General features: G+C 40.9%; 1 protein-coding gene across 1 annotated transcript in view; it reads left to right on the forward strand.

Moving 5' to 3' along the window:
* Positions 1-15528, forward strand: part of TEX11 (testis expressed 11) — a gene marked incomplete at its 5' end in the record, with an annotated part of 26375 nt that extends 10847 nt beyond the window's left edge. Inside the window, 18 exons of the mRNA XM_010017831.1 lie at positions 929-1007; positions 1493-1644; positions 2697-2782; positions 3500-3637; positions 4089-4191; positions 5292-5416; positions 5660-5745; positions 6367-6420; positions 7116-7156; positions 8368-8454; positions 9009-9079; positions 9597-9713; positions 10892-10964; positions 11373-11522; positions 11816-11924; positions 12931-13051; positions 14556-14720; positions 15454-15528. Coding sequence (XP_010016133.1) covers positions 929-1007; positions 1493-1644; positions 2697-2782; positions 3500-3637; positions 4089-4191; positions 5292-5416; positions 5660-5745; positions 6367-6420; positions 7116-7156; positions 8368-8454; positions 9009-9079; positions 9597-9713; positions 10892-10964; positions 11373-11522; positions 11816-11924; positions 12931-13051; positions 14556-14720; positions 15454-15528 — 1832 coding nt within the window. The remainder of the gene's footprint in view (positions 1-928; positions 1008-1492; positions 1645-2696; positions 2783-3499; positions 3638-4088; positions 4192-5291; positions 5417-5659; positions 5746-6366; positions 6421-7115; positions 7157-8367; positions 8455-9008; positions 9080-9596; positions 9714-10891; positions 10965-11372; positions 11523-11815; positions 11925-12930; positions 13052-14555; positions 14721-15453) is intronic.
* Between the last annotated feature and the right edge of the window lie 309 nt (positions 15529-15837).

The following is a 15837-nucleotide window of genomic DNA, read 5'->3' on the forward strand; positions in this document are numbered from 1 at the left end:
CTTCTGGGGAATTTCAGCCAGCTTTCCAGTGGACGGTTGTTCAAAACTTCCCTTTGCAATAGTTGGCTTCTGTTGTGCAGTTTGAATTGTGAAGCCATAGTGCTGCCTATCACAACAGCTCAGCTTATGTTAGTAGCACTAAGACTCCAGTCAGTTTTGAAGCATGTTCACCAGTGAGTGAGTGGCTGTCTGTCTTGTGTGGCTGGCAGGAGAGTGTTGTGTCCGTGCGCTGCAGCTTCTCTGTCTCTTGCATGAAGGCTCCTGCCAAGTTTTAGGCATTTGACTAAAATCTTGTATTGTGCATTTGTACACAGGTGCCTTAGAAGTGCTTCCTTTAACAACAGCTCTTACAGTCATGTCCTGTGTGTTCCTTCTCTGACCTCATCCAAGCTACAAATGTCTAAATCTTGTTATTAACCATCAACACAGTCTGACAGTTTTTAAACTGTATCTGAGTGGTCTAAAACTGATGCCTGCTTATCAGCACCAGTCAATTCAACAGCTGATGCTAAAGGCATTAGGCTTAAGTATTTCCCATTGCAGTGTGATACCACCATGTAGCCTGAGCACTGATCTCAGTCTTAAGTGGTTCCTGCTGGATAAGAATGAGTCATTTTGATGGAAAGCAGCTTAAGGCAAAAGTTTGTGCTACTAATGCCTCTGCTGTTCCTGTTTAAAGAGACGTAGGAATAGAATTCTGGGCTATCAGTCTGTCACCTTTCTGTAGTATTACAAGAACTGTACAGTGAAAGGAAACTCAAAGTGCTATAGACATGTTTTAATTTTCCTTTGGTTTTAGAACTATTACATTGGGGATTTTAGTTGTGTTGGGTTTTTTTTTTCCAAAGAAGTTGTAAGAGGTAAATGGCAAATTGAGCAGTTAAGTGTCCAGGTTGATAAATAATCTCTACTGCTCTGTTCTGTCTAGCTGTTGCAGAATTCCTGCACCATGAGATGTCTTTAGACTTTTGTCTGAATACTGCCAAACTGCTGCTGGAGCATGGAAGGTATGAAAGCATCACTAAGTGGGGTGAACACAATATTTGGGCTTCATGATGTTCTTTTATAAGCAAAGAACATCTGTTACATTGATGCTTTATTTTAAATAAAACCTCACAGAAGGAGACCTAGAATAACTGGAAAACAGTGTAAGGGTGAACAAGTTCCTGCAAAACAACTTGAGGTTGACATTTCACGCAGTTGAATGCTCCATCATGATTGCTTATGGATATGCTTCCATCTTGCAGTAAATTCTTACTCTTTCATTGTGAGGAGTAAACTCTTGTGAATACTGTGGAACAAGTGTGTGCTGATAGAAGTTAGAACTAAATAGATGAACTGCAGTAAATTCATACCTTGACTCACTCTGTCTGTGTGATTGCCAGTAGTGTTAATGAGAAACATGCTGTATGGCATGAATATGTTACTCTTTAGAATGGAAAATTAACAGCTCTTCTTGTGCAGCCTCTTAAAATTGCATCTGTGTGAATAGGGAATCAGTTGGTTTTGATTTTCTGAAATCTGTTTCTGAACGATTTGAATCTTCACCTGACCATGGAAGAATTGCCCTGCTCCACATCGAGTTCCTGTTGCAGAATAAGAGAAACCTGCTTGCTAAGCAGAAGGTTGAAGAAATTATTATAGGTCTGTATCCATGTTTTGCTGCTGTTTACTGAAAGCTGAATTTAGTAGACTGAAGCCTTGAATTCTGATTTTCACTTTTATTTTGGCTTATTCTCATCTTTCTTTCTATTTGTGTCTGTTTTCCCTTATGTTTCTTCTGTATGGCAGTTCTCCACTTCCATCATGAATGACAGTCATGGTAAAGCTCAGGCTTAAATTCACTTGTTCCTTCTTAGCATACACTGCATGTGGCTGATACATGTGGGATTAGAAATACTTACCAGAGTTCTGTGTAACGTTAATACTTTGTCCCCCCAGCCCAATGTGTTTCTGTCAGTATTAAGCCATGTTGCACATCCTTGTTTAAGCACCTGAATAACAGTTTCTTTTTCAGGTCTTTTGCGCCTGTAGCACTGTAATATTATTTGATTGTAAGATCTGCTGGAAATCAGATTGTATTTTACGTAACATCCAGGGAGGTGCAAGAGCTACATTTGCACTGTTCGAGCATGAAAAGTTTCCTCTTACCCACTGTTTTGGTGTGGGTTTGTTGTTTGTCTGTGGTTTTGTTTTGTTTTATTTGTTTCTTTGATTTTCCCCCCAGAAGCAGCACTGGGTCTTGGCTGTAACTGTTGCTGGGTGGGTGTTTTTTTATTGTATCGTAGAACCAGAGAACCCCAGACTGGTTTGTGTTGGAAGGGACCTTAAAGCTCATCCAGTCCCAACCCCTGCCACAGGCAGGGACACCTTCCACTAGAGCAGGTTGCTCCAAGCCCCTGTGTCCATCCTGGCCTTGAACACTGCCAGGGATGGGGCAGCCACAGCTTCTCTGGGCACCCTGTGCCAGCACCTCAGCACCCTCCCAGGGAAGAGCTTCTGCCTCAGAGCTCATCTCAATCTCCCCTCTGGCAGGTTAAAGCCATTTCCCCTCTCCAGATTTCTTGTAGGCCCCCTTGGAAGACAGTTAAAAGGTTGTTGTAGGCTGTGGGACAGTCTTTCTCGGATAGTTCTTAGTTCTTCTCAGTGTGCTTCTTCAAGTTCTTGTAAAGTGATGATTTGCAGTATCTTTTCAGGTTATTATGCTGGGAAACAGCTGTTGCCTGAAGCCTTGAGCCGGCTGCACATCATCTTGTGGGACATGGCTGCCAAACATTATGAGGTGTGGGACCAAACAGTAGTGTTATTTGTATGACTGATAATGAAGATCTGCTTTTTGTGACCTCTTTGCTGTGTCTGGTTTTGGTTGGAGTGCGAACTGTTACTAAGAATCCTGTTCCAGTTGGCACTAGTTTTATTTTCTGCCAGCTGCGTGCTGTTTTCCATTACAACATCAAGTTTGAGGTAGCCTCATCTTTAGGTTTGTGCATGGGAACAGTTATGAACAGAACTGATCAGCCAAGGAACCTGTGCAGCTCGACATTCCGGTTCTGTCCTGGGAGTGGTACAAAAACCTGAAAATATTCTTTACATTGAGCTGTTTGTTTTACAGTTCTTACTCTCTGATGGTCAGCTGCTGGTCAGTTGCTCTGGTGGTCTGACATAGGCACATGTAGACCAGACACATAGTAGCCTCTGCCTATATCTGACCATCAGAGCTGGTCAGATGGTCAGTTGCTCTGATGGTTAGTTGCCATCCATTCGTGTCCTTGTCTTTGAGAATAGCCAAAGAATAAGGGAAGAGCAGGAAGAGGTAAAGGGGCAGTTCTACTGTGAATGTTACCTGTGGATCACCCTTCTAGGAGAAAGCTTATACTGGAATATATTTGATTATCTAAATCTTTCATTTCCTATGACCTTTTATTTATTTATTTTTTTAATTTGGGCAGTTTGATCACCCCAATAAGGGTGTTTGGTTGGTTGGTTTTTAATTTCCCAGGCAAAAAGCTATTCCGAAGCTCTTCACTGGTACAATTATTCTGTCAGTTTCTACACCCCCGGACAGATAGATCAGAACTTGGCTAAGCTGCAGAGGAACATGGCTTCTTGCTATCTCCACCTGAAACAAGTTGACAAGGTATATATGTATAGATACTGATTTATTTGTGATGGTTTTATTTTTGTAGCTATGTCATTGGGACTTAATCATATAATCACGGAATGGTTTGGGTTGGAAAGGAACTTCAAAACTCATCTAGTTCCAACCCCCTGCAATGAGCAGGGACAGTTCAACTAGAGCAGGTTGCTCAGAACCACATCCAGCCTGGCCTGGAATGGCTTCAGGGATGGGGCATCCACCACCTCTCTGGACAACCTGTGCCAGGATTTTACCACCCTCATTGTACAAAGTTTATTCTCAAGTCCAGCCTCAGTCTCCCTCTTCTAGTTTAAAACCATCACCCCTCATCCTGCTGCAACAGGCCCTGCCGAAAAGCCACTTTATCTTTTCAGCTCTGTTCTATTGCAAATTATATTACTGGTTTCTAGATGTCATTGTACTGATTTCCTTTAATCTCTTCTGTGAATAGGCTAAAGAGGCAGTTAAAGAAGCAGAGAGATGTGATCCAAACAGCATCTTTACTAAATTCAGTGTCTATAAGATTGCAGTGGTGGAGAAAGATACTAATAAAGGTAGAACTTGAAAAATAAAGGGTTCACTACAAGGAGCAGAAGTGCTGAATAGATTAGGAAATACCAATTGGACTGTTCATCTTGAGCAAGATACCACAGAGGGTAGCTAGAAGAAGGGTCTGTAAAGTCATTGAAACTGTCAGGCTGTAGATTTCAACTGACAGTGGGATTCTTTGTACACACAATATATACTATGCAGAGTCCATGGCCATTTCTGTTACTGTCTGGATGGAGCCTCTGGCTGGGAAGTTTCTAACCTTTTCATGGGCAGAAGCTGTAGCAACATCCCAGGATGAGCATTGCTGTAGACTTACTGGTGCTAATATTCTTCTGTTTGTTGTCATATACAACATAAAAAAAGGTTGCTGAGCTAAATGAACCTTAACAGAACCATTATTGCTGCTCTTAGGTTCTCTGGACAAGTAGAGCCTGAAGTTACCAGAAAATACATGAATTACTGAGACGACTTTCAGCATGACATATCTCTGTAGACTCTTGCTTCTTGATAATGAGTTCTGCTACTCCATATTTTAATGAGAATCTTGGCTGAAGTAATGAAAATTAAGAACTACAGTCTATACTTGCTTAGAATACAGAGTAACATGCAGAGCTTATTTTCTGATGAATTCCATGCCAATTAATTCTTCTCTATACATCTTTTTAATGACAGCTTAATTTGTTCACATACTATAGAGTGGGAACCACAGTACAGTGTGAACATAAAAGCAGCAGCACCCTTAGTATAAGCCAAGATGTGGGAGCTTGGAATGACGCCCAGACAATGTATTAGAGAAAGTCTTCTGTCTTCGGTGACAGTTATTTAGCAGAACAAAATGAAGGATGTGAGCTAGTTTAATTTGTATGGCATCCTCGTTTCCTTAGATTAGGAGCTTGAAAAGCCTTTTGGCACCTCTCTAGGAAGAAACGCGTAATTGTGGGGAAGTGCTGCTGTGGTCAGGTTTTCTTGTCTTGGTTTTCATATTAAAAAACATTATAGCCTTTCAGAAGTCGTTGCTAACGCCTCATTAAAGCAGTAGAACTTTGCACCCTACACTTGCTTCTACGAAAAGATATTTAAATGTTTCCTATGTATATTTCAGCTGTGGAAGCAGTTATTGAAATGGGGAAGCTAGCAGAAAAGTCATCTCAACATGAAGACAAGCTGAGAGGGGAGGAAAATACAGGCACTAACCTCCTGAGTTTAGCTGCCCAAATTGCTTTAGAGGTAGAGTACATAACATTGTCTTTGCTTTATTCCTATAAGTAGGACAGCTCTAATGTGGCCTGCTTCTATTATTTCTACGTATTTCATCCATTTTGAGGTATTTTGAAGTATTTAATGCGTCCAAGGTCTTATTCAAATGCGTTGTGTAACGCAAAGTAGAAACTGGGGCTTTGAGGCTTGGGGATTCTTGGTAGTAACTGAGGTAATGCAGTTTATCCAAAACATGTTTTAATTTCTTTTCAGAATGAACAGCAAGTTGTGGCTATCAAAGCTTTGGAGTATTTGTCTGAGCATTTACAAAACCGCCGACAATTATTTGCAGCTTTAAAGTGAGAACTGAATGTATTTACAAGGAAAGATAATTTTTTTCTGCTTTCTTTTTTGAAAAGACTTTATTATAGAGAAAGGTGGAAAACAGATGAAAGATTAGTTATCAGTCTTTTTGGTGCTGCAGATGTATCTGAAGCCTGAACTTTGACGTTTGTCAGTGTTCCAAGTCCCTCTCAAGCAAATAGCATTAGTTGCTCTGAGTTTCAGGATTACCCTGTGAACAGATGAGCAACAGCAACTCTAATGAGATTACAATGATGTATTCAGTGAAAATACCAGTTTGTTTGTATCATCTGATGGAGCAGTATCTTACTGAAATATTCCATCATGTTTATAGCAACAAATACTGTGACAGATGTATTTATTCCCATATTTGCTTAAAACCTGTGTTAAAGTATATTTATTTACTTACTGTTCCATGATTTAATAAAGTGATACATAAAATAAGGCAATAGGGTGGGAAACAGTGTAATATTCTCAGTCTGACACTTTGAATTCTGTGAGTTTCACAGGCTGATAGCATAAGGACGAAAAGTGGGATCCTTTCTGGAAAATTAGGACAAAGTACACTGTTGGAAAAAAAGTCTTGTTTCTTCATTGCTTGTTTTCCTCATATTTAGATGTTTGGTTCGTCTTACGTTGTCAAAGGTCATGGCAGAAAATGAAGAGAAAAGGTGAGTCCATTTGCCAGATCATTTTCTTATGGTGGATATGTTGTACAGATGAGGTAATATTTTCTTGCTGGGCTTATTTTCTTGCAGAGTAAGTGAGAGATCAGTTTTTGTGCTAGTAACAAGTCCACCCAGATGACTTCCCAACTTGACCTGATGACATCACATAGGAATAACTTGTCTACTTGTATAACCTTTCCTTTAAATATTTGCTCTTCACCGTCCTCTTTTTTTAAGTTAAGAATGTCAGGTGTGTTTGATGGGGAAGGTGGCCTAAGGCACTTTGACACTAGGATGTGGTATCTTTCAGAAGTTCTGAGTGAGAACTTCAGAGTGGGACCTCCCTTGCTGAAGAGCAGCCACTTTGCAAATGGTGTGTTAGCTCAGGAGAACTATACTGCAGCATTTTGACTGTGAAGGAAATAATGTAGTGTCAGTGGGGCCTAAAGTTTAACCTGCAGTTCCAACCACTGAGAAAAGCTCCTACTGCACTTCTACAACAACCTTCACTGCTGCAGATCAGTCCTTCAGTACTCCTGCATCTTCAAATGCTGAAAGTTTCTAATAGCCAAGGTGTTTGTCAGGGGAAGAATTACTATATCCATAGTTATGGAGATGTATTCCAACATGAATAATATGTTTTGTTGTAAGAAACTTAATTGAACAATTTCTAAACCTTAACTTTTCCTCCATCCTAGAGATGAAGACATCAACTCAATGCTGACTTACTTGACCTTGGGTACACTTTTATGTCATTTACATTTTCTGTAGTTCTTCCATCTGTGAACATTTTCTGATACGATTAGGTCCATACCAACCACATGTTTATACTCCTTATTTCAGTACATGTTCCCAACTGTGAAGTCAGTGGAAATGCAAACTGGAGATTCAACAGTGCTGTGAAGCTGGATCTCAGTGTTACAGGTTTTTGCTATGGAAAGCTTGCAGGCCAGTGCTGGAAAAGCTTTGTAGAAAAGCCTGTACTTGGGAGCTTCTGTCAGACAAAGGGACAGTTTCTTCCAGGCAGTTTTCCTTTAGTCCTTCATAAGGCCATGCATGCAAACAACAGATATTTGGTCACAAGCCACAGCCTGGGTGGCCTCAAGTGACAGTCTCCTACTCTGACTGCACTGGCAGGGACAGGGTTAGTGTCTTTAGCAGCAGGGCTACCACAAAAGGAAGAAGTTTGGTCTTGTAAACTGAATTAACAGTGGAACTGTCTGTGACGTTATTGACAGTGGTGACTTTGCTGTTCCTGCTGTTCAAAGGGAGCATTGTTTAGATGAAGGTAATGGTTTGGGTTGGTTTTTTTGTTGCCCTGGAAGGTCTAGAAAACTGCAAACTGCTAAAAGGTGGGAGAGGCTTGGTCAAAATGGGTTCCCCCTTTAAAGATGTGCTGCCCTTTGAAAAAGAATTGCCTGTTTGCGAGGTACAGGAGTTTTACAGAGCACCTTCCTCCATCAGAAGGAATACTTATTTTCCCTAAATATTTTCTGATCTTTGGACAAGAAAGTCAATGAGATCATAGGAGCTTTTCATACACTTGCCATTCCTACTGCAACTGGGAGAGAATGAAGGCTAGAATTGAATGAATTACAGGTTCCTTGAAGAAAGGCCTCAAACTTATCATTCTATTTAAAACCTCTCAACTTTTTGTGTAATTAAGTAAAACTCCTCTGCATTATGCTTCTCTGTCAGTAAACTTCAAAAAGGCAGAACTTGCTGGCAGCCTTATGTATCTTATCTAAAATGCTGTTTGAGGCACTTTTGGATGTATTTCTATCTTCTCTGGTCAAGCATGTTAGATATAAGTTGTAAGAATAACTCTTCATCAGGAGTTACATGGGAGTTTTGGAAACATCTGTTTTTTAGTGCAGTTATTAGACTTGGAAATGTTTTTATTTTGCTCAGAAGGTGTTACTGACTTCTTGAACAAAACATTTCTTGCAGCTCACAAGAGACTTGCTGAGTCTTTCACAGAAGAAAAATTTACAGGGGACATGAGGGTCCTTGAAGCTCACTGGTTTAGGAAAGTTGGTAGGTTGGCACTCACAAAACCTGAACTGAATGTCCTCCACCTCCACGTAGCCAGACCTTAAGGAAAGAAGAAGTGTTTAAAAGTGTAGTAGATTTATAAAACTTGTCACCTTTGGCAGCTGCTGCCTTCGCTAGTCTGAAAGTTCTGCTGCATTTTCTGTCTGCTGAAACTATATGGTATGGCACATGTTTGAAGTCAGTTTTCAAGACAAATGCTCACACAAGGTCTGTTTGACTGCTGGGACAGCTGATACGTTATTCCCTTCGCTACAGGAATTGCATGTGTCCGTGATACAGTTCTTCAGAGTTCACCATCTTTCTCTTAGCCATTCGCTACCAAGACTCTGTAACAGACATAAAATGAAGATCAGGCAGAAAGAATAATGGTTTTCTTCAGTGTCTAAAAAAGAATTGCTGCTAAGAGCAATAATCCCCCCCCCCTTTACTGCCCTTTGAATTGCAGAATGTGAACTGCCTGTGACTAGAGATTAGATGGGTATACCTGTAATACTGAAGATTTTTACTTCAGTTTCCAATTTTTATGTCTTTGTTAGCTTGGAACTTGGCTGTACAGCTCAGGGGCTGCCCTGGAAAGATGAGGGATTTTTTCCTACTGTCTTTCAAGGTACGTGCTCTTGCTAATAGTATCTCTGATTGAGGAATATTGTCACCTGTCTGGGTCTGTTGGAATTTACATTTATGTATTAGGCATCTCCTTGGCTCTGAAGGTGGAGTGCTTTTCTCACAAGGAGACTGACTTGTTGTTATACTTTACATTCTGTTGCTTAAAAATGTCATAAGAAACTTGGACTTCAGTGAGAACTTTCTAAAATAAGTGGATTCTGATCCTTGGGAACTGTATCATTAATATAAACCTGTTAAAATACTCGAGCCCTAATCTCCAGACAGAACTTCTACCAACACTGTCAGTTTTGTATGTCTTTGTAGAGAGGGGACTCGGACACTGCTTCATGCTTTAGATTTAATCTTCTTGTGTAATTGTACGAGTAAAATTGCAATGATTATATAGTTATGGCTGATTACTAAAAGCCTCATAGAAGAGACTCAGCAATCATCTGTCTGTGAAGAAATTGCTTGATATGGGCTCGGTTCTCATTACGTTTCCCTGTTTTCGGTGTCAGTTGTCCCAGTTTTGCCCTTCGGACAAAGCTGTTCTAATTGCTCAGAAGACATGCCTGTTAATGGCAGCTGCAGTTGATCTGGAAATGGGGAGACAACCAGTACCACCTTCTGAACAGGTAGGGCATTGCTCAGGTAACTGCTGCTGTAGGTATCGGGGAGCATTGATTGTCTTTTGAGTTTGAAGTCTTAGTTTTTTTTTTACTCAGAGCAGAATGTTGAGAATCATGGAATGGTCTGGGCTGGAAAGGACCTTAAGATCATCCAGTTCCAACCCCTGCCACAGGCAGGGATGCCTTACCCTAGACTATGTCACCCAAGGCTCTGTCCAACCTGGCCTTGAATGCTACCAGGAATGGAGCATTTACCAGTTCTTTGGGCAGTTTTACCAGTTCTTTGGGCAGTTTGTTTCAGCACCTCAGCACCCCCACAGGGAAGAACTTTTCCTTTATTTCCAACCTGAACTTCCCCTGTTTCAGTTTAAACACATCACCCCTTGTCCTATTGCTACAGTCCCTGATGAAGAGTTCCCCTCCAGCATCCAAAGATTAAGAATGTAAGCAGGAAAACCTTTCATATCTCATTAGTACCAATGCACCTTGTGCTTTCCAAACAATTGTAAATGTTGGATTTCTGTGAGTTTGAACAGATTTATATCAGCCAAAGGTCATGGCAGTACCTTCTCTTAGAGGAATTTAAGCCTACCTTAAAATATTTTGTAAGGAGTCTGGTGCTGAACATTGGTTGGTCAGGCAGATAATTACTGCATCTTTAGGATTATGCCATTGCTGAAAGTAGTTACCAGTCTGGTTGTGATAAGGCTCACAGTTACGTTTGGTTTTTTAAGCATGCATCCTTTTTTGGGGTGCTGCACTTACTGTGGTAAGATGAAGGAAGATGTAAGTGGTTATGACAGAAGCACGGAAGTCTGCTGTACAGTGATTGTGGTAGAAACTTATGTTGTGGGGTGCAATGCACAGCAGTTTGTGTTCTGGGATTTGGGGGTTGGTCACTCTCAGTAGCACTATTTTATGCTTGGGAGGTAAAATAAATGATCCTCCATAGGAACCCAGATGGTTTTTTCTGGACCAATGGAATGCTGGGTGTGAGGAGGCTTTGTCTGAGCTGTGGAGGTCTTTGGAAAAAAGAAACAGTAACTGGTGCAGATGATGTGCTAACGCGGCTGGTTCTTGGTTTGCTTTATAGTTAGGTATAAAGATTCGTCCTGCTGTGACATGTACATCCCTTTCTCTTTTAAAACTATGACAAAAATAACTTCTTCCATTTTGTAAAATAGGTGGAGCTTTTGACTCAGGCCCTTCAGCACCTCCAGGCATGCAAGGAGATCTGGAAAGTTCTGAAACTAACAGGTAAGCTACAGCGTGTGTCTGTGCAGCACATGCAACTCTTAAAGTTAGTCACTGTATTAATGAGAAATACAGGACACATGGAATTGCTGTCTCAGGAGGAGAGTGTTGAAGCAGATGATAAAAGGCTTTCCTACTATCTGATACCTTGCCTGGGGTGGTTCCATGAATTTAGCTAATTACAGACAAGCCAGATGTTTTTACTGAGGGGGAGGCATGGTGGTGGGGTTGTGTTTTGGACATCTGAGGCTTCTGTCTGAGCCAGCTTCAGAGTTCCACTTGCTCTGCTGTGAAATCTGAATACCTTAATGGTTTTCCTGCCTGTTGGAAGCAAAAGTTTTACCTTGTGGTACACCAGGTGCCTTTAAGAAGATGAATCACTACATACAGGTAATTCTGTCTCTTCTATAGGAGATTTTGCTAAAGACCCAACAGACACATTGCTGCTGCTTTATGAATTTGAAGCAAGATCCAAACTGAATGATCCAGCACTCCACAACCTTATGGAGTCAGTATGGGAGCAACCACAAACAGAGGTCAAAACGCTAGAAATCATTGCATGTAAGGGCTGCATTTGTGCTTTCATAGTTGTTCAAGTCATGAAAACCAGCTTTTGTTGCTTTTTCCAATTCATTTGGGGTGACCAGGGTTATCATGTATCGTGCAGCATCCAGTAAGAAAGTAGTAGACTGGTCACTAGCTTGTGACCAGCCCAGGCATTCAGCAAATCTCTTTGCAGTTGTTTATGACAAGCAGGCATTGTGCTGTAGTTTAGTTTAGTGACCAATGAGATTAAAGTCTGGCTCCAGTAATTTCTTTCTTCTTCTTCTTCTCTATTTTCTTCTGGTTTTAAGCATTAGCAATGGAATCTCCAGCTCGGTATCCTCTACTGTGTAAGAAAGCTCTCAAGAGTGCATTAAACCTTCACAGAAAGCAGACTGTCATTGATGTTGAGAAATTTAGGTGAGTGTTACCACATAGCTTTGCCATGAGCTTTTGACTGGAGATGCTGACAGGGAATAAGGCCTTTCACTTGGAAAAAGTGGGGTTTAGCTTATGTGCAAGGTTCCACTTCTTGCTGGCCAACCAATGTACCTCTCAGTCATGACTAATAGATGTGTTAACTGCAAGGTGTTTCCTGGGCATATTTTTTGAGACAATTGTATTTCCAATAAATGAATCTACTGAGGAAGGAAAATGAGAATTGTATCCAGAGGGGGTGTCTGGCTGTTTCTTGTGAGGAAGGAGTTCATTTCCAATCGTACCCTGTAGTAGTGAAATAGGTATTTCAACAACAATGAAGAGATGATTAACAAGAGAAATTAAGTGCTGAGAAGAAAGCCAAGAGTTGTAAGTTAGCGATATGATGCCACAGTCCATTATTTTGCTGGGTAACTGGCTCTAACAGCTGTACCTTATGGTACCTGAAAACCAACCTGGCATGTGTGCTTCTCTCTTGTTTATATCCCATAAAGGACTTCTTTTCTCCTTTCCAAGTTCCTTGCAGTAACCCCTGGGCAAAGGCAACAGTTCATACGGCTTTTCTCACTTCACATTGAGAAAGAAAAACCTGTTTTCAGAAACCACGTATTTATTACTGATTTTCTGAGGCTGCTGACTACTTACTTCTTGTTGGGGAAGTTAGAAAGTGTGCCTTTTCCTCACTGTTACGTGTAGCACCCTAGAAAATATTATGTCTTTCCTTCTGTGTTTCTTTAGAGCTGAGCAGTGAAAATCATGAATTGCATGCTGCTTTTGGCTCTCTTTTGGCATAGTTTGTATGAATGACATCTGATATAATATCAGATGTATGTTTCTGCTTGAGTAATGTGAATGTAGTAAGCACCAGGGTGGACTTGTCTGTGTAACAATCACAGAGACATAAGTTACTGTGCTGCTCATACTTAAAACTAGCTGCTTGTGCACATGGTATTTAATCTTCCCTCTTTTGCTCTGTTTCAATTCTCAGCAAATGCTTACACAGCTTGATAAATCTTTCTTTACCAACTGGGTTAACAGACCTGGATGCCTGTGTACTGCAGGAGGCGTGGGACTACTTTGAAGATGGTCTGAGCGTAATCAGCAGCACAGTGAGTTGAACAGGAGAACAAGAGACTGGGGGGTGATCCTGAGCACATGAAAAATAACAAATCTCATCAGGCTGAGAATGATGAGTAGACTGAGCAGTGCCTGGTGTGATGTGTCGGGCAGCCAAGATTTCTTCAGTAAAAGATACACTGACATTACCTCAAAAGAAATGCTTCTTGGATCTTTATGATTAATTATGAGGATCCCTGGATTTTGTAAGGGCTTTTTTAGAGAAATTCAAGGCCAAATTTTCAGTGCCTACTTTAGACACATCTGGAGCTGAGACATCCTATCGTTCCTCCTCTTGCCTTCGACGTTCTCATGCTGAATATGTTGGGCTTTTTTTTTAAATGCAGATTACTTTTCTAGATCAGTTTAAAGCCAGCTAAAATCTGGAGACCAGACTTGCTTTTGTTTCAGCTCTGTCTTGTTAAATGTATTTGGGAACGTACTACATTATTGTTTTTAATGAATGACCTAGAACTGGGTTCCTAGAACTGAGCTGTCAGTACCTGTAGCACCATGTGCTTTGTTTCTGTGAGGACAGGTTTATGGAGAGTAAAATCTTTCTTCCTGTAAGCATTTCTGCTGCTCCTTGCAAGCCTGAAGCAAACTGCTGTACAGTGAAGTCAGTTGTACTGAGAAAGTCAGACATTTCTACTTAAGATTTGATAGGTGAAAATCAGTTAAGGAGTATTCCTGTTCAGGACTAGTAAACCAATACTATGTTTCATAGCTTTATTCCATTGCATGGATGGTTGGTTGTTAAAGGTTTGAATGCCTCTTCTTTATGAAAGTGGCATAAAGATATGCTGTTCCTGACTTTCCAAAAAGCCAGTGTCCCCACATTCGTGCCTGCCTTCCACTGAAGTCCTCATCTCTAATTTTGATAATGTTCTTGTCGAGGGCTACAAACGAAATGTTAATGTGGACTGATTCTCACAGCAGCAAAACTCCACAGCACTAGAAGGTCACCTTTTGCAGTCTTGCTCATGGCAACAGGTACTAATTGGTACTGTGCTAGGAGAAGGACACTGGGGCATCACATCAGTCCATTATCAGTTAGAAAGCTGGTGCACCTAGTTCAGAAATTCAGTCTAGGCCCTCTTACTTAGGTCCTTCCGGCCTCCCCTTAAGGATTTGCATGACAAATCAGTAACTGCTTGTCCTTCCCTTCCCCAGCTGAATCAGTTCCCCACCGTGTTCAGGTATTGCAGGGTATTCTGGATTCTGTTCTGCAGTTACAAAGGCAGTTTTCATTCCAGTCCCACAGAATTCTATTTTCTGATCTACCGATATGTAATTACAACATGACTTACCCATCTGCAGTAGTGCAGGTGAACTGTGAAGTACGGGATGGCTCTGAAGGAATTGCCCTTTGCTTACGAGAAAAAAACCCAAATAACTGTTTTCCCACTCTAAAACTAAGCTCTAACGCACTCTTGTCAGTTTTAAAGTGAAAAGTCTACTTTCTGATGAGCTGCTGCTGCTTCTTTATTACTCCAGGATGCTTACCCAGAGATGGAGATCCTTTGGTTGATGACAAGAGCCTGGAATACAGGAATATTTCAGTATACCACTGGGAAATGGAGGGAAGCTGAGCAGTGGTGTGGATTAGGAATGCGCTTCCTCAATCACTTAGGATCTCTGAAGAAGAGCTATGAAGGCCATGTAAGTGTAAACAGATGGATTTGAGGATGTGGGATTTGAGGTCTGGCCTGAATTTTAGATATGGATCTGCCTGAAGAAACCACTGCAGTTTCATGGTACCTAAATAGGCTGGGAGAGCTTGATGCTGAAAGGCTTTTTCAAAGTGGGGCCAAAACGATTTGATAGACAATAGAAAGAGTAATGAAGTGTCCTTTTACTGGAAGGGTTGTGTGAATGCCTGTCTGGAAATAAACTTCTGTCTGTGTGTGGCCATAGGAGAACCCTTGTACCTTGCTTGCTTTCACTCAAGCCAAGGTGCTGTACCAGTTTACTTAGATCAGCTGTATGAACACTTTCAAACCTGGTTTCTAGAATTATCTAAGGTCTTATAAATAGGTTTTAAGCTGATGTGAATATAACACCAGTTAGGACAATAAGAATTGAGATTGCTTCCTTCCAACCTCAGATATTCTGTGGTTCTGTGAGTAGGTTTATTCCCTGACACAAGACTCAGCTATAAACTATGCTTTATGGCAGTATAAATAAACCTACCTTTGTCAGGTTGCATTGATTTAACTGTTTTTTTCTTAAACCACTGTATTTAAACCTGTGCCAAAATCTTGACATCAGTTTTCGGTTTAGAACCTGGTGGTAGTCTCCTACCTATTCTCTTGCTTTTGTGCCCTGTTGCTTTCTTGTATTATCTAGTTAAATGGTAGAACTTGTTAACAACTATGGTCCTTATGTTCTCCAGATGATTGGTCTTTATAGTGAGGTTCTGGACAAACTGGACAGAGCAAAAGGGTTTCTTTCAAACGAACAAGAATAACGAGAGTCACAACTGCAGAAAGGAGGACAGGAGTGTCTCCTGGAAACGTTCTGCTGGATGAAAGAGGCTGTCAGCTCTGCGGGAGCATGGTGTCATGGGAGCAGTGGAAGAGAAACCAGGATCTCCTCCTTGGTGGTGATTAATCTATGTACTTTTTAGGAAGTCTTCGTTGAATAAATGGAATGGTTTTCCTCTAGGCAATAGTTTTCATTCTCTGGAACTGTTTAACACTTAGTTAGAAATAAACATTTAACATTTTTCATGACATGAGTCTGCTCTTGTATGAACAGGTTGAGTAAATATCTGATT

Source organism: Nestor notabilis, unplaced genomic scaffold (genome assembly GCF_000696875.1).
Source record: "Nestor notabilis isolate BGI_N333 unplaced genomic scaffold, ASM69687v1 scaffold19007, whole genome shotgun sequence".
In the NCBI taxonomy this organism is placed as follows: domain Eukaryota; kingdom Metazoa; phylum Chordata; class Aves; order Psittaciformes; family Psittacidae; genus Nestor; species Nestor notabilis.